General features: G+C 42.8%; 1 protein-coding gene across 1 annotated transcript; it reads left to right on the forward strand.

The window, feature by feature from the left end:
* Positions 1–10,672: 10,672 nt before the first annotated feature.
* LOC112234264 (angiopoietin-4-like) lies at positions 10,673–13,376 on the forward strand. The gene is made up of 7 exons (XM_024402320.2): positions 10,673–10,716; positions 11,131–11,210; positions 11,305–11,332; positions 11,446–11,537; positions 11,708–11,825; positions 12,051–12,239; positions 12,469–13,376. Exons 1-7 carry the CDS (start codon positions 10,707–10,709, stop codon positions 12,765–12,767), a joined length of 816 nt encoding a protein of 271 aa, XP_024258088.1. The 5' UTR covers positions 10,673–10,706; the 3' UTR covers positions 12,768–13,376.
* Positions 13,377–18,223: the final 4,847 nt, after the last annotated feature.

An 18,223-nucleotide genomic window follows, 5' to 3' on the forward strand; every position in this document is an offset into this window, starting at 1 on the left:
TCCACAAAGAAGAAACCAGCAGACACAGTGGAAGTGGACGTGAGGATGCAACCTTGTTGGAGCGCCTCTTGGATGTAATCCTTTATGGCCTGGGTCTCAGCCACAGACAGAGGGTAGATTCGTCTGTGCGGAGGTATTGCACCAGCAAGCAGGTCGATGGCGCAGTCCCAGGGGCGATGAGGAGTGAGACAGGTGGCGCAGGTCTTGGAGATCCTGGTATGCCTCCGGGATGTTGGGCTGAAGGGCAACCACAGGACTCTCAACCTGACGTGGAACCACAGGGGATAGGGAAGCAGGTCCTCCGGCATTCAGGTGACCAGTCTGTGATTCTCAACCTCGACCATGAAATGATAGGGTTATGGCGTTGAAGCCAAGGGAGGCCAAGAATGATCTTGTGAACTGGTGCACTGGTGATGAAGAAGGGGATGTTTTCCTGATGAGTGGACTACACAGTGAGGGTGAGTGGTTGAGTGATGTGGGTGACGGTTCCGGACCCAAGAGGCCGACTATCCAGGACTTGAATCGGGAAAGGAGAGGAGAGCGGGTATGAGTTGATGTTAAGAGACGAGGCAAGGGTCTTGGTCAATAAAGTTCCCAGCGGCACCGGGAACCACTAACGCCGTTGACATAGTACATGAGGGACAGTTAGGTAGCGTAATGGACACCAAAAAGGGCATAGCAGACAGTGATGAAGATGGAATACTCACTCCTGCCCTATGCGCTGGAGTCTCACGTGACCGTCCCTCTGCTCTTGTGGATCCTGGATTTGGACATGCCGGACACCTCTGGAGCTCATGCCCTCCTTGTCCACAGTATAGACAGCGCCCCAGCTGTATCCGTCTGCATTGCTCTGCCGCGGGGAGACGAGTGAACCCTACCTCCATGGGTTCTGGCTCTGATGCCGAGTATTCACTTAGGGAGAGAGAGAAATTATGAGATTACTGGCGCTCCCGAAGTAGGTTATCCAGACGAATGGCCATCGCAATGAGTGCGTCCAAGGTGAGTTTGCTGTCTCGACGGGCCAGTTCCGTCTGGACCTCTTCACACAAACCTCTTCTAAATAGCGTACGAAGTGCTGGCTCATTCCACCCACAGGAGGCTGCTATAGTCTGAAAGGTGAGCGTGTACTCAGCAGCTGTCTGGTTCCCCTTCCGTAAAGGCAGTAGCCGTTCACTTTCCTCTCTGCCCTCTGGAGAATTATCAAAAATAAATTTAAACAGCCACGAACCCCTCATGAATCCAGCTCCTCCTCTCCTCTCTCCCAGACATCCGTAAACCATTCCAACGCCCGCCCAGTCAGCAGAGAAATTACCGTGTACCTCTCGGTGGTGGGAGCTCCCCTCTGATGCAAAAACTAGAGTGAGCACTGAAGTAGGAAGCCACGGCATTTGGATGGTGTAACGTCATATTTATCCGGGAGGGATAAATGGGCATCGCTGACTTGAGCGGGTTGATGAATGGGCTGATGTACTGGCTCACTGGGTCGACTGGTTGTAGAGTATCCTCCGCTGGATGAAGGCAACGCCTCCCGGGTGTGTTTGAGACGTTGCACACTATGAAGAACCTCCTCCAAAGCTGATCCCAGTTATGCCAGCTGGTCATGGTGTTGATATTAAAGAGAACCCTGTCCATTGACCGTCTGAGAGAGATTTGAATTTCCTGCTGTTTCCATGGTTTGAGTTGGTATTCTGTAACAATAACACTATGAGTCAAGGTGCAGGTGAAACATTTAATAAACAACAAACATGAAACAAGACAGCGTAACAGTGGTGAGATGCATGAAAACAGGAATAATACCAACTTGAGGAGTGAACAAAGGGAAGGGACCTACAATGAATTCCAGGTGTGAATCATAATGCTGACTACCAGTTGCGCATAATGATGAGTGCCAGGTTTGCGTAATGATGATTCCCAGGACCGGTGGTTAGTGTTCCGGTGATGTCACACACCGGAGGGGAGGAGCAGGAGTAGACATGACAGTGTAAGACGGTTTGGTATAATTAAGCATTAAGGCCCGGTTGATGGCCCGGTTTAATACTCTAATTACATTGTAATCAGTAATCAGTACTTAATAGCAATAAGGCACCTCGGGGTTTGTGGTATATGGCCAATATACCACGGCTAAGGGCTGTTCTTATGCACAACGCATGCCAGGATACAGCCCCTAGCCGTGGTATATTGGTCATATACCACAAACCCCGAGGTGCCTTATTGCTATTAAGTACTGATTACCAATGTAATTAGAGCAGTAAAAATACATGTTTTGTCATACCCTTGGTATACGGTCTGATATACCAATCAGAATTCAGGGCTTGAACCACCCTGTTTATAAAGGTCAATATACCACTGCTAAGTGCTGTTCTTAGGCACGACGCAAAGTGGAATGGTTAGAAGGTAAAACAGTTCAACACCACAGGAGTAAATGTCAGTTGGCTTTTCATAGCCGAGCATTCAGAGGTCCAGACAGCAGGTCCAAGAGAGAAAGTGAGAGAGCGAAAGACAGGGTTGAAACAGCAGGTCCGGGACAAGGTAACACATTTGGTAAAACAGGTCAGGGTTCCATAACCGAAGGTAGAGACACTAGAACTAGATTGGCAGCACTACTAGGTGAACTAGGGACAGGGACAGACAGGAGTCATCAGGCCAGGTAGTCCTGAGGCATGGTCCTGGGGCTCAGGTTCCCCGGGATGGGGAGGGGGGACATAAAGAGAGAGAGGAGAATTAGCGGGAGTACACCTAAGACCACACTGTACAGCAGATAGGACAGACTGACCCGAGCCCACCACCACATAGGGTAGCATAGATACTGGAGACTGAAACAGAGTGGGTTGGGGGACACTGTGGCTCGTCCAAAGTTACCCTTGAACAGGGCCAATCAGGCTGGATATAATCCCACCCATTTACCAAAGCACAGACCCAACAAGGGATATCAACAGACCACTAATGTACTTCCCTGAGGCGTGGCCAAGTATAGCTCACAAAATATCTCCCCCACCATATGAGCAGAGGAGCCAGTGAGTTATCGCCCGTAAAATGGTCAGGGGCAGAGAATCCCAGTGGAGAGCCAGCCAGGCAGAGACAGCGAGGCTGGTTCATCACTCCAGTGCCTTATTGCCGTTCACCTTTGCACCTCTCGGCCAGACTATGCTCAATAATTGGACTTATTCAGTAACCTTTAAGTCTTCAGTAAAGCCTTCAAGTTTGAGACAGAGTCTGCGTCTCACATAGATCGGCAGACCATTCCATAAAAGAGGAGCTCTATAGGAGAAAGCCCTGACTCCAGCTGTTTGCTTAGAAATTCTAGGAACAATAAGGAGGTCTGCATCTTGTGACTAAACTAAGGTATTTCACATAAACAAAAACAATTATTTTGTGTTCATGACTCTGTGGTGGAAGATGTGTTCAACACCAGAGAGTACTCAATCAAAGATTCTGAACATAAAATATGGGCATTAAAAGTGAAATTCAAGTTTTGTAAATATACCACTTAAATTTGAAAAATGTGCCAAAGTGATTGATAAAAACCGAAATATACTGAGTGTACAAAATATTTCTAATATTGAGTTGCACCCCCTTTTGCCCTCAGAACAGCCTCCATTCGTCAGGGCATGGACTCTACTAAGTGTCGAAAGCGTTCCACAGGGATTCTGGCCCATGTTGACTCCAATGCTTCTCACAGTTGTGTGAAGTTGGCTGGATGTCCTTTGAGTGGTGGACCATTGTTGATACACACGGGAAACTGTTGAGTGGGAAAAACCCAGCAGCGTTACAGATACTGACACACTGAAACTGGTGCGCCTCGCACGTACTACCATACCACGATCAAAGGCCCTTAAAGATTTTGTCTTGCACATTCACCCTCTGAATGGCACACATACTGTGCACAATCCATGTCACTTCATCTACACTGATTGAAATCAAATCAAATCAAATTTTATTTGTCACATACACATGGTTAGCAGATGTTAATGCGAGTGTAGCGAAATGCTTGTGCTTCTAGTTCCGACAATGCAGTAATAACCAACAAGTAATCTAGCTAACAATTCCAAAACTACTACCTTATAGACACAAGTGTAAGGGGATAAAGAATATGTACATAAAGATATATGAATGAGTGATGGTACAGTGCGGCATAGGCAAGATACAGTAGATGGTATCGAGTGCAGTATATACATATGAGATGAGTATGTAAACAAAGTGGCATAGTTAAAGTGGCTAGTGATACATGTATTACATAAAGATGCAGTAGATGATATAGAGTACAGTATATACGTATACATATGAGATGAATAATGTAGGGTATGTAAACATTATATTAGGTAGCATTGTTTAAAGTGGCTAGTGATATATTTTACATCATTTTCCATCAATTCCATTTATTAAAGTGGCTGGAGTTGAGTCAGTGTGTTGTCAGCAGCCACTCAATGTTAGTGGTGGCTGTTTAACAGTCTGATGGCCTTGAGATAAAAGCTGTTTTTCAGTCTCTCGGTCCCAGCTTTGATGCACCTGTACTGACCTCGCCTTCTGGATGATAGCGGGGTGAACAGGCAGTGGCTCGGGTGGTTGTTGTCCTTGATCATCTTTATGGCCTTCCTGTGACATCGGGTGGTGTAGGTGTCCTGGAGGGCAGGTAGTTTGCCCCCGGTGATGTGTTGAGCAGACCTCACTACCCTCTGGAGAGCCTTACGGTTGCCGTACCAGGCGGTGATACAGCCCGACAGGATGCTCTCGATTGTGCATCTGTAGAAGTTTGTGAGTGCTTTTGGTGACAAGCCAAATTTCTTCAGCCTCCTGAGGTTGAAGAGGCGCTGCTGCGCCTTCTTCACGATGCTGTCTGTGTGGGTGGACCAATTCAGTTTGTCTGTGATGTGTATCCCCGAGGAACTTAAAACTTACTACCCTCTCCACTACTGTTCCATCGATGTGGATAGGGGGGTGTTCCCTCTGCTGTTTCCTGAAGTCCACAATCATCTCCTTAGTTTTGTTGATGTTGAGTGTGAGGTTATTTTCCTGACATCACACTCCGAGGGCCCTCACCTCCTCCCTGTAGGCCGTCTCGTCGTTGTTGGTAATCAAGCCTACCACTGTTGTGTCGTCCGCAAACTTGATGATTGAGTTGGAGGCGTGCGTGGCCACGCAGTCGTGGGTGAACAGGGAGTACAGGAGAGGGCTCAGAACGCACCCTTGTGGGGCCCCAGTGTTGAGGATCAGCGGGGTCGAGATGTTGTTGCCTACCCTCACCACCTGGGGGCGGCCCGTCAGGAAGTCCAGTACCCAGTTGCACAGGGCGGGGTCGAGACCCAGGGTCTCAAGCTTAATGACGAGCTTGGAGGGCACTATGGTGTTAAATGCCGAGCTGTAGTCGATGAACAGCATTCTCACATGGTATTCCTCTTGTCCAGATGGGTTAGGGCAGTGTGCAGTGTGGTTGAGATTGCATCGTCTGTGGACCTATTTGGGCGGTAAGCAAATTGGAGTGGGTCTAGGGTGTCAGGTAGGGTGGAGGTGATATGGTCCTTGACTAGTCTCTCAAAGCACTTAATGATGACGGAAGTGAGTGCTACGGGGCAGTAGTCGTTTAGTTCAGTTACCTTAGCTTTCTTGGGAACAGGAACAATGGTGGCCCTCTTGAAGCATGTGGAAACACCAGACTGGGATAGGGATTGATTGAATATGTCCGTAAACACACCAGCCAGCTGGTCTGCGCATGCTCTGAGGGCGCGGCTGGGGATGCCGTCTGGGCCTGCAGCCTTGCGAGGGTTGACACATTTAAATGTTTTCCTCACGTCGGCTGCAGTGAAGGAGAGTCCGCATGTTTTAGTTGCGGGCCGTGTCAGTGGCACTGTATTGTCCTCAAAGCGGGCAAAAAAGTTATTTAGTCTGCCTGAGAGCAAGACATCCTGGTCTGTGACGGGGCTGGTTTTCTTTTTGTAATCCGTGATTGACTGTAGACCCTGCCACATACCTCTTGTGTCTGAGCCGTTGAATTGAGATTCTACTTTGTCTCTATACTGACGCTTAGCTTGTTTGATTGCCTTGCGGAGGGAATAGTTACACGGTTTGTATTCGGTCATGTTTCCGGTCACCTTGCCCTGATTAAAAGCAGTGGTTCGCTTTCAGTTTCACGTGAATGCTGCCATCAATCCACGGTTTCTGGTTTGGGAATGTTTTAATCGTTGCTATGGGAACGACATCTTCAACGCAAGTTCTAATGAGCTCGCTCACCGAATCAGCGTATTCGTCAATGTTGTTGTCTGACGCAATACGAAACATATCCCAGTCCACGTGATGGAAGCAGTCTTGGAGTGTGGAATCAGATTGGTCGGATCAGCGTTGGACAGACCTCAGCGTGGGAGCCTCTTGTTTTAGTTTCTAATTGTAGGCAGGGATCAACAAAATGGAGTCGTGGTCAGCTTTTCCGAAAGGAGAGCGGGGCAGGGCCTTATATGCGTTAGAATAGCAATGATCCAAGGTTTTTCCAGCCCTGGTTGCGCAATCGATATGCTGATACAATTTATGGAGTCTTGTTTTCAGATTAGCCTTGTTAAAATACCCAGCTACAATGAGTGCAGCCTCCGGATATATACTGAAGTGGATTTAACAGGTGCCATCAAAAAGGCATCATAGCTTTCAACTGGATTCACGTGGTCGGTCTTGGTCAAGGAAAAAGCAGGTGTTCCTAATGTTTTGATACTCAGTGCATATTGTAGCAATCCTCGCTATATGAGCCATTCAATTCCCACCATGTGGGTTAACCCTATTGGCGTGATGTGTAACGTGTTTGCAGAGATTGTTGAGAAGTTTTGAAAGGATGTTGGCCGCCGGACAAGTCAGGAATCTTTTTGGTTGCTCAAAGATTATGAACACTTGCCCGAAAATATAAATTAGCTATTTACATGCAGAAATGTTATATACAGTATTGCAAGCCTTTCACCTACACATAGGGAATGAACCAGAAAGATCAGTTGTGGAATTCTTTGTATTTTAGTTGTCAGTAAAAAATGTTCCGCAGAGCAGGCTTAACTTGCTTGACTATAAAATGGGGAGGAACGAGAAAGTTCAGCTTTAGGCTGGAATTATTTTCAGTTTGGTTGTTTTTTTATATCGCCTGCCCAATGGGGCAACCTCAGAGTAGGCTCAACTACTATGACTGCTAAGTACACTTCCTGCAGACAATAGGGCAACTCTTAGTGTCAATCCCTGTTCACATCCCTGCCCTGCTGTTCGATACAATATCTTAAATGACAGTGTTTTTAATGCATTTGATTATATAATCTTGAAGCAAATTCATAACAGCATGGGAAAGGATACTGAAGTAAAGCATAAGCAGCTGTCACTTTCACAGCGAATATAAATTCCCTGATTACACATGAAGGCGATATGCCCCAGGACTACCTGACATGATGACTCCTTGCTGTCCCCAGTCCACTTGACCGTGCTGCTGCTCCAGTTTCAACTGTTCTGGCTTATTATTATTAGACCATGCTGGTCATTTATGAACATTTGAACATCTTGGCCATGTTCTGTTATAATCTCCACCAGGCACAGTCAGAAGAGGACTGGCCACCCCACATAGCCTGGTTCCTCTCTAGGTTTCTTCCTAGGTTTTGGCCTTTCTAGGGAGTTTTTCCTAGCCACCGTGCTTCTACACCTGCATTGCTTGCTGTTTGGGGTTTTAGGCTGGGTTTCTGTACAGCACTTTGAGATATCAGCTGATGTACAAAGGGCTATATAAATAAATTTGATTTGATTTGATATCATGACGACGTTAGCTGGCTACACGCATGCACTTCTCCCTTAACCATAGCCCTAACCTTAAAGAGTGACTCCCTTTAAAAAGCAACAAATCCCTTTAAAAGCGGCCTATGTGGCATCAATATGAGTCAGAAACAGTTATTCTAGTGTCAAAATTGACTTCTAATTTTGGTCAAGTCGGAGTTTGGAACATCAGGGCGTCATAACAGGTAAATTAACGTTGGGTTTCAATTTAAAAATGTCCATTTGCCCACTAACATGGGGTGAACAGTTGTGGTGATTGCTCTCTACTCAATAGCATAGACAGTGAGACTGCCCAGCATCTACGACTCTGTTTACATAAAACAACACATTGCACATTTTTTACTTGAGAAAAACTGTCCCAAACACCTTAGTTATAATGCAAAAAAATAATGACAGATTTATTGAGTTATCTTAGATTCATTCTGGGGATTTTGAGGAAGTGAAATAGGCTACAGTGTCTCATGGTGGACAAAAATCATTAACCAAATGCAGAATAAGTCAGGAAACCTCCAAGACTGAAATTTAGTTTTTCTAACGAGCCACAGAAAAATACATGTGCCAATCGCACTTTAACCAAGTTGAAGCGTTGGCTAAACTGGGTTATTGTGAAATTGAATCATCATTTTGATAAGCTAATGTCATTATTTTGACATAGCAAGTGAATTCTTGTCATAATTCAACATTCCAAAATCCGACATTTGCGACTGTTGGAGAAACGTCTAGTATCGCAGTGAGTTGATATTAAATACTTTTTGTGACAACTGTCAGTGACACAAGCAACAATGGAGGCAAACACATACTTAGAAAGGGAGTACTTTCCCTGGACCACAATTGAAGGACGTTGACTTAAAACAACTTGCCATTAACTATCTTTAGATGGTAAGTCAGCTGGTCTGGAGGAAGTCTGGTCATGCAGCAGTAGGCGAGGTCTACCTCTCCAGTGCTCAGAATGGTATTCTATGAAGCAAGATACTGTACATCTACTCAGGGTTTTCTGAAGCTAACCAGCTTCAGTTAGCTTCATGTTCCAGGTCAGGCTTAATCTGTACTACGACCTCTAGCAGGCTTGTAACTCCGCTTGCATGTCGCACATGGCTGGTCAGACACCAAACTCTTCATTGAGACAATGTTAAAACATAAATCCATGGGCAAGTCAGTGCCACATTTGAATTTGTACTGAAACCAAAATGAAAGAAAAAGTTATCTTGCAAACTCTGCAAGCTATGGTATGAAATAGTATTTTAGAAGTGCTGTCTTTATTTTATTACTTATTGTTAATGGTCGATTTTGGTGAGCTTATCACTGCACAACCACAAGCACCTTTCTCCTAGCTATAAAATAATTATATTAAGTCATACAAAAGTGTTACTGTGTGTAAAGTTTAAATTGCATTCTTTCCTTACTAAATGTGCCATGTGATATATTTAAGAGGAGTTAGCCGTGAGTTAGCCTGCGCCAGAGCAGGCTACTTCTGAAGGATTTGTTGCAATAGAAATTGACCTGGCTAAAAGGTCAGCCACTTTTGTAAAACCAGTTATTCCGAGTTGCTGAGTTACCTCGCTAACACCTCAAACCTGCTTCGTAGGGTTACCCATCTGGTCACCTCTGAGCCTGTGTTTGGCAGGGTGTGTCAGGACAAAACATTTTTTGAGTCCTGATACCTCCACTATGGGTTCAATGCATCAAAACCAATGACATCTTTCTGCTCTAGCAAGCATTACTCATGTCAGAGTTTTTGCAGAGCAGAGTCACAGAGGATTCTATTCTAGAACATTGGTGTTGGACACTGAGGATAAATCTGAGGGAAGAGCATCCACAGAACAGTGTTAGAGAAGGAACTGATCGGTCTTGAGCATAAACTGAGGAGTGTCCAAAAGTAATCCGATTATCAAAAGAACGTTACTCATTTTGCATAATCCAATGGATTATGCTACTAATTATTTATCTTGTAATCTGTAATCAGTAACTGATTCAATGTTTCAAGAAATCCACCCAACCCTGATGCATAAATAATACCATTTGAAACACTGCAATTGTATTTGGGGTGAAAAGGAGACATCTAAAGACATTTGAGAGATAAACACAAACTTTATTTTATTCCTTGTTCATTGGACTGTGCTGGATGTATTCCTGGCGGTTTGTAATTTCCTCTAAACTCTAATATTGGATTGTTAAGAGTGTTTTCTGTGGGGGGCGGTGGGGCTGTGAGTAGCATAGCAACAGGGCTCACAGAGCCCACAATAACATTAGCACAAGCACATGGTGGTGGAGTGTTTTTTGCAACAACATTAACTATCTATCTATCATACTGAATCAGTGTCTGCAAGATCACATAATGATAGTATACTACATAACATAACCAAATAAGGCATAGTATAACATTACTGTAAGACAAAAAACACTTACATTTTTTTACATTTTAGGATGATTGTATGAATGGTCAAATTTTTTGTCTCATACAGCAACAACTCAACAACACGTGCCACTAGGAAAAATATGTGCTTTGATTGAAACAAAACACTAGTATTCTACAGTTTCTTAATACCATCTTCTCTACATTTGCACGCTGTACATAACTAAAAAGATCTAAATGCGTATTCCCATGAATCTGATTGAGATCAAATGTTTGGCATGCAGATGCTGCATGGACATTTCACTGGTTAAACTTGAAGAATTATAATTCACGAATGACAGTGAGAAATGTGAAGGGAGGGTGACCACAACAATTTGTGTGTAAAGTAAAGGTAAACATGTGCGCAATACATGATACAGATCTTTCCAGGAGATCAAGAGGGGCTGAACGAGGGCGGTACGGATGGTTACCTACAGATCCACCCTCTTGGCCTAAATAAATAGGCTTACAGGAAACCCTCTCTGAATACCCTTTAAACTGACTGGGAGTAGACCATAGACCGTAAAAGGAATACATGGGACAAGGTAGGTTTTCTCTTCACAAATCACACGTACGCATGTTTCAAAATTGTGATTGTAATAACTTACATCATATTTATCCTGTGTGAAATGTCTAATGATGGCAGCATAACAAAAAGCATATACTATAACTGTTCCATTTTCCCTTATTTGGTCAAACTGAATTTCAACTTTACATGTATGGTGACCACTGTGTTGTGAATGGAGAGGGAATGGTGAGGTTTCATGTTCTCTGTGATAATGTTGTGATATTTGCCACTAGTTTGCTCAGATTTGAGATGAATTAGACATTTCCTTTTCAGTTTAAAAAATAAAATAATTTTGGTGGGATTAAAATGTTAAAGAATTGCAATATGTAATATCAATGCCACCCATAAAAGAAAAAAGCTGACAATGTTAATCGCTTTATCTCTCTCTCAGAAAATTGTGACAAAATGTGGAATAGGATTCTTTTTTGTGGGCTGGTGGTCTGTCTCATCTGCCTCACTGACCAGACTCAGGTAAATATACAGTCAGTCAGCACTGAAAAACAGAGAAGCATGTTATTCCTTTAAGCATGGGAGTAACCATTACTTATCTGCTGGTTTTGTACAGGAACAGAAAACACCTTTAGTTGTTCAAGGTATTTTTATTTATTTAACTTACATTGTAACACAAGAGACAACCATTCTTAACCTGACCCCTGCCCTTTTCAATATGTTATTGTGTATGTGCATGTGTGTTTGCTTGTTTCAGGGACAGATTGCACACAGATCAAAACTCTCTCCCCTCGAGCCACCAGTGGAGTGTATGTCATTCAGCCTGCAGGAGTCACATCCCCCTTTATGGTATGGAAACATCTAAATATATAGGCCAGGTACTACACAGCCACACAGGGGAAATAAAGCTTAGCTATGGAATGTTGAAGGTGTCGCCAGGCTTGCCAGAGTTACTGGAATTCCACAGGGTTCCAACAAAACAATTTGTTGATTCAAAAGTATATTTACATTGTATACAGGTGTATTGTGAGATGCTGGCGGACGGAGGCTGGACAGTCTTTCAAATGCGCACTGGGGCAGAGGTTCTTTTCAACGAGACATGGGCTGAATACGAACAAGGCTTTGGGGATTTACAGAGTAAGGAAGGGTCCCTCTAAACACCACATATTCCACCAGCAACGGATACTGAGAACTGTGTAGTTTGCTGAGCCATTGTTACACTAATTGAAATACATTTTTGTCGATAATGCTCATGTTTACTTCTAAGTCAAATTATCATAGAGGGTTCCCCATAATGCAGTGCATTTACTTTAAGTATGTTTTTCACTTCTCAATTCAGTTCTCTTCCCTGTTGTTTCCTAGAGGACCACTGGCTGGGTCTGAGTAAGGTGTTTGCTCTAACCAAGGGGGGCAGGGGGCGGAGTTCGACTATGCGGGTCAACCTGTGGGACTTTGAAGGGGGCACTGCCTTCGCTGAGTACAGTGACTTCCGTCTGGGCACGGAGGAGGAGAGCTACAAGCTGAACGTTGGAGCCTACAAGGGCAACGCAGGTAACAGTTCATTTCAACAGCACAAGGTGACAGGGGTCATATTATTTACTTCAGTGTTCTAGTTATTTCACATTTGGTGGCAGCAATGGGACCATTACACATCACATATGTCATATGATATGTATGCTGGGTTGATATTCTTAAATGGTGTATGCTTTGGAAGTCAATACAATCAAGAGTGAAGTAGAACTGCAGTATTCTCTCTTCCTCCCTCCCTGTCTCTCCGTAGGTGATGCCATCCGTGGGAAATACGCCGGCATTGACCAGAACGGCTTTGGCTTCAGCACAACCGACAAGGACAATGACGGCTGTTCACCCTGCATCTTTGGCGACATCGCCGTGGACAAGTGCAGCTTCTCGGAGGGAGGAGGGTGGTGGTACAGTCGCTGTGGCTCTGCCAGCCTGAACGGAGACTGGCACCCCGCCGGCGAACACATCGGCTGGGCCTCCGGCCTCCACTGGGCGACCTGGAAAGGACCTGTCCAGTACTCGGCCCAAGCCAGCCGCATGATGATCAAGTCCGTGTGAAAGAAGATTATTACAGCAAACTAATACAAAAACGAATCATAAAAAAATCAATTTCGTAAACTGAAATAAAACTATTAACAAGGCAAGGTTTGACAAACAAAACTATACTGAAACTATTATCTTTAACTTACTAAAATAAAATAAAAACACTTGACCAGTTAAAAGGTCTATAAGCACAACATGGTCACAGTCACCATGTTTTCAGTGAAGAGAAGTTTTATTTGTTGCACTGCGACAAATCTGCATATCTAATGTGAACAGTTTAAATAGTTTGACATAACTTATAGTCTAGAATGTTGATATTGTATGCGTTTTCAAATATAATTATCTTTAGAATATTTGTTTAGCACACACTTAGCCCATACATACTTTGCCCAAGTTCAGACACCATTATTTTGCCCTGTAAACATGATTGAATTCACACATTCAAAGCTCTGTGTTTAAAGTGAAATAAAAAGTTGTACTCATTGCATATTAAATCATTCATGGTTTCTCATCATAGAGTAAATAGGTTGCTGTTCTCCTACCCTAGAAGCCTGGTTTCTAGCTTTGATTGAGTAGGGATATTTAGCTTTGTTACACATTGCTACATTAATCCCAGGGCTCACTTGAAAAAGAGATCTCAATGTGACTGATCATGGTTAAATAAAGCATGAAAAGAATGAAGGCTTCTACTTTGATGAACAGATTATGATTAACAAATCAACATACCCTGTTGTGCCTACTACAACTATTTGAACATGACGTAACATTTCAGATAAAGCAGAGCAATTAGAAGAAAGTCTTCGTCAACAATTTCATTTCTGTTTCAAATAAATGCAACCCACTTTGTCACCTGTAGGAGTCTCACTCAGCATACATGTGATTTCTTTACACAGTGTCCTGAAGAGATAATTATGCACACGCACACACACGCACATGCATACACAAAGAGGTATTGTAACATGTAACAACTATTTTTATTGTGACGTATTATATTGAGGTATTAACCCAGAATAACCCAGAATGAGGACTAAATGGAGTAATGGACTTTGAACATTCTCAAGTGGTCATGTCTTTTGACTTACCTTCCTTCTTTCTCTCTCTTCTGGAAGACTTTGCCATCTGGCTGCTCCTTCCATCGCACAGATGCACCTCCGTCTCTCTTGGTGATCTCTGCCTCTATCTAAAAACAACATGGACGACAAACGCTGTATAAAGATGTGATCCACAGAAAATGATCTGATGGCCATTTACTCATTTGTATAGGTGTAGTCACATGTCTGAGAGTTATTCTTTCACTTCATTGATTAGGCTACAGTACAACGCTGTCAAAGAGCCATAGCAAATCTATAGCAACGATCCAAATTTCCTCCCTGAAACCTCTCCTCCAACCTGTGTGAGAATTTGCTCTTTCACCAGAAGGTCATTAAGGTCAACTCCTGGAGGTACTTTCAGAAACATCTTCACCATGCTTACAGTTTTCTTTCCTGTGAAGAGAAACATCTGGACATCAAGCTCGTATTCATTAGTGCACACCGTAGCAAAAAGTTTTGCAACAGAAAAGTAAAACAAACGTTACTTATACCTGTTGAAAGTAACTCAAATCAAATTTTCAAATCAAATGTATTTATATAGTCCTTCTTACATCAGCTGATATATCAAAGTGCTGTACAGAGACCCAGCCTAAAACCCCAAACAGCAAGCAGTGCAGGTGTAGAAGCACGGTGGCTAGGAAAAACTCCCTAGAAAGGCCAAAACCTAGAAAGAAACCTAGAGAGGAATTGCCTCTTAACTGCCTCTCATTCCGTATCATGTCCGTAATCTTTTCAATGGGATTGACGATTATATCATAAAATTGGTGAAAATGCAGTAATTTAAGATATATACAGTACCAGTCAAAAGGTTGGACACGCCTACTCATTTCAGGGCTTTTCTTTATATTTTCTATTTTCTACATTGTAGAATTATACTGAAGACATCAAAACTATGAAATAACACATATGGAATCATGTAGTAAGCAAAAAAGTGTTAAACAAATCAAAATATATTTTATATTTGAGATTCTTTAAAGTAGCCACCCTTTGCCTTGATGACAGCTTTGCACACTCTTGGCATTCACTCAACTAGTTTCATGAGGTAGTTACCTGGAATGCATTTTAATTAACAGGTGTGAGTTGTTAAATGTACATTTGTGGAATTATTTAACCTTCTTAATGCGTTTGAGCCAATCAGTTGTGTTGTGACAAGGTATGGTTGGTATACAGAAGATAGCCCTATTTGGTAAAAGACCAAGTCCATTTTATGGCAAGAACAGCTCAAATAAGCAAAGAGAAACGACAGTCCATCATTACTTTAAGACATGAATATCAGTTAATCCGGAAAATGTCAAGAACTTTTAAAGTTTCTTCAAATGCAGTTGCAAAAGTTGTCTCTACCTTCTTGCCGTTTGTGCTGTTGTCTGTGCCCAATATTGTTTGTACCATGTTTTGTGCTGCTGCCACGTTGTGTTGCTACCATGTTGTTGTCATGTTGTGTTGCTACCATGCTGTGTTGTCATGTGTTGCTGCCTTGCTATGTTGTTGTCTTAGGTCTCTATTTATGTAGCGTTGTGTTGTCTCTCTTGTTGTGATGTGTTTTGTCCTACATTTATATTTTATTACAAATATATATTTTTAATCCCAGGCCTTTTACCTTTTGGTAGGCCATCATTGTAAATAAGAATTTCTTATTTTTTGCTGCAAAGAAACCAAGAGACTTGCTTGGGCCAAGAAACACAAGCAATAGACAATAGACAGTTACAAATCTGTCCTTTGGTGTGATGAGTCCAAATTTGAAATGTTTGTTTCCAACCGCCGTATCTTTGTGAGACGCAGAATAGGTGAACGGATTGTCTCTGCATGTGTGGTTCCCAACGTGAAGCATGGAGGAGGAGGTGTGAGGGTGTGGGGGTGCTTTGCTGGTGACACTGTCTGTGATTTATTTAGAATTCAATACACATTTATCCAGAATGGCTATAACAGCATTCTGCAGTGATACGCCATCCCATCTGGTTTGCGCTTAATGGGATTATATGTTGTTTTTCAACGGGACAATGATCCAACACCTCCAGGCTGTGTAAGGGCTATTTGATCAAGAAGGAGAGTAATGGAGTGCTGCATAAGATGACCTGGCCTCCACAATCACCCAACCTCAAACCAATTGAGATGGTTTTGGATTAGTTGGACTGCAGAGTGAAGGAAAAGCAGCCAACATGTGCTCAGCCTACGTGGGAACTCCTTCAAGACTGTTTGAAAAGCATTCCAGGTCAAGCTGGTTGACAGAATGCCAAGATTGTGCTAAGCTGTCATCAAGGCAAAGGGTGGCTACTTTGAAGAATCTAACATATAAAATATATTTAGATTCATTTAACCCAACACTTTTTTGGTTACTACATGATTCCACGTGTTATTTTATAGTTTTCATGTTTTCATTATTATTTTACAATGTAGAAAATAGTGCAAATAAAGAAAAACCCCTGAATGAGTAGGTGTGTCCAAAAGTATGAGTGGTACTGTATATATAATTATATTGTGTTGGTGGATGGCCAGATGTCTGTTATAAAGTTTTAGCCCTGAAGACCATTCAAAACAAACGACAAGGCTACTTCATCGAAAACAACGCATCACTTGTATAGCATATTGGACAAATTCAGTCAGCTCTGTTTTGGCTCGTTTGCTTCCTTCTTGTTCTAGTCAATACGACCCATGATTGTAGTCCAAAAGAGAAGGAAAAGCTGCGGAATGTGTCTTTATAACGATCTTCAGATAAAAACAGGTGGAGGTGCTTACCTTTTTCCTCGCAGTCTTTAAGGGTGTAGCCTGAAACTCTGTCTTCTAAGTGTATCACATTCATTGCCCTGCCACCAGCTCAGCCCTTCAGATAGCACTCCTGTCGACTTTGTGAAAAGATCAACATTTAGTTAGACTTTATCTTTTGAATATGTTGATATCTGTTGATATGAAAGTGTGTGTAATTGCTAACTCAGTCACATGGTAAATTCGCTGTTGAGGTTATGAAGCTATGTGCACTATGATCAGTGGTTCTGGTAGCAGCATAAAATGACATACAGAATTATTAGAATGCACAATGAGATTCTAACAGAATCATCCATATTGGTAAAGAAAAGTTTTAATTCTTGAAACAGATCAAATATGGTAAAATATTGTACAAAACAATGAATTTGTAGATATATTGTAATTTGATAGGATATCTGTGGGTACCAGTAACAGTTATAAAAACTGTAAAACAGTTCAGGCAAGTCAGCCAGATCGCATGCCTCAGACTGCACTATTGGACATCTGACCAAGGTAGTTATACGTCGGGAGGCAGTATGACAGTTCGTCCACCAGAGGGCTGCTGAGCAGGTGTTGGCACGTGATCAGGTCTAATGGTGTAACTTCTCCCTTAACAATAGCCCTGACCCTGACCAAGTTGAGTCCTTGCCTAAGCTTCACCAAATCTGGGTTATTGCGTCATTGAAGTCATCAATGTGATGAGCTATTGTCATTATTTTGACCAGGCAAGTCAATTCTAGTGATGATTCGACATTCCAAAATCTGACATTTGCGGCTGTTGGACAAAAGTCTAGTATGGCAGTGAGTTGATAGTAAATTTACTGTTTGTGACAACGGTCAGTAACACAAGCAACAATAAAGGCAAACAGATACTTTTAAAGGGAGTACTTTCCCTGGACCAGGATTTAAGGACATTGACTTAAAACCACTTGCCATGAACTATTTTCAGACGGTAGGACATTGGGTTTGGTGAAGCACTGGTCGTGCAGCAGTGTGTCCCGTCGTCTGCTGGCTTCACATTTGAAAGGGTGAGGTCTACCTCTCCAATGCTCAGGTCTCCTCTGAGACTGTATTTGTCAGGGTGTGTCGGGCCAAAAATGATGTCAGGTTCGGATACCTCCACTATTGGTTCAACGCACCGAAACCCATTACTACATTTTCTGCTCCAGCAAGCATTACCCATGTCAGAGTTTTTGCAGAGCAGAGTCACAGAGGATCCATCCCATTCTAGAACATTGGTGTTGGACACTGAGGATAAATCTGTGGGAAGAGCATCCACAGAGAAATTCAAACCATAAGACCACCAAACATTCACAAATCACCATACAGATGTAGGATCTTAAGTTCACCCATATTGTCACAGAAAAATCATCCTGCAGCAACAGGATTTGAACATTTAGTCCATAATGTTGCTTGCACGGTGGTTATACAAATTTAGATACATGAAAAGTGCAATACTGTTAATATAATCGTGTGTTATTGCGGGTTTTCAGTGAATCTCTGCATTTCCTGTGATGCAGCAAAATTCTTAGACTTAACTTACCCAGCAGAAGAGTAGTGAACAGCATGAACTGAAACATGCTGGCTGTGAGTGAGGAAAAAGGCCAAGTCAGTTCAGCATCGTGAACAAGAAACCAGGGG

The sequence above is a fragment of the Oncorhynchus tshawytscha genome, linkage group LG17 (assembly GCF_018296145.1).
Source record: "Oncorhynchus tshawytscha isolate Ot180627B linkage group LG17, Otsh_v2.0, whole genome shotgun sequence".
Taxonomy (NCBI): domain Eukaryota; kingdom Metazoa; phylum Chordata; class Actinopteri; order Salmoniformes; family Salmonidae; genus Oncorhynchus; species Oncorhynchus tshawytscha.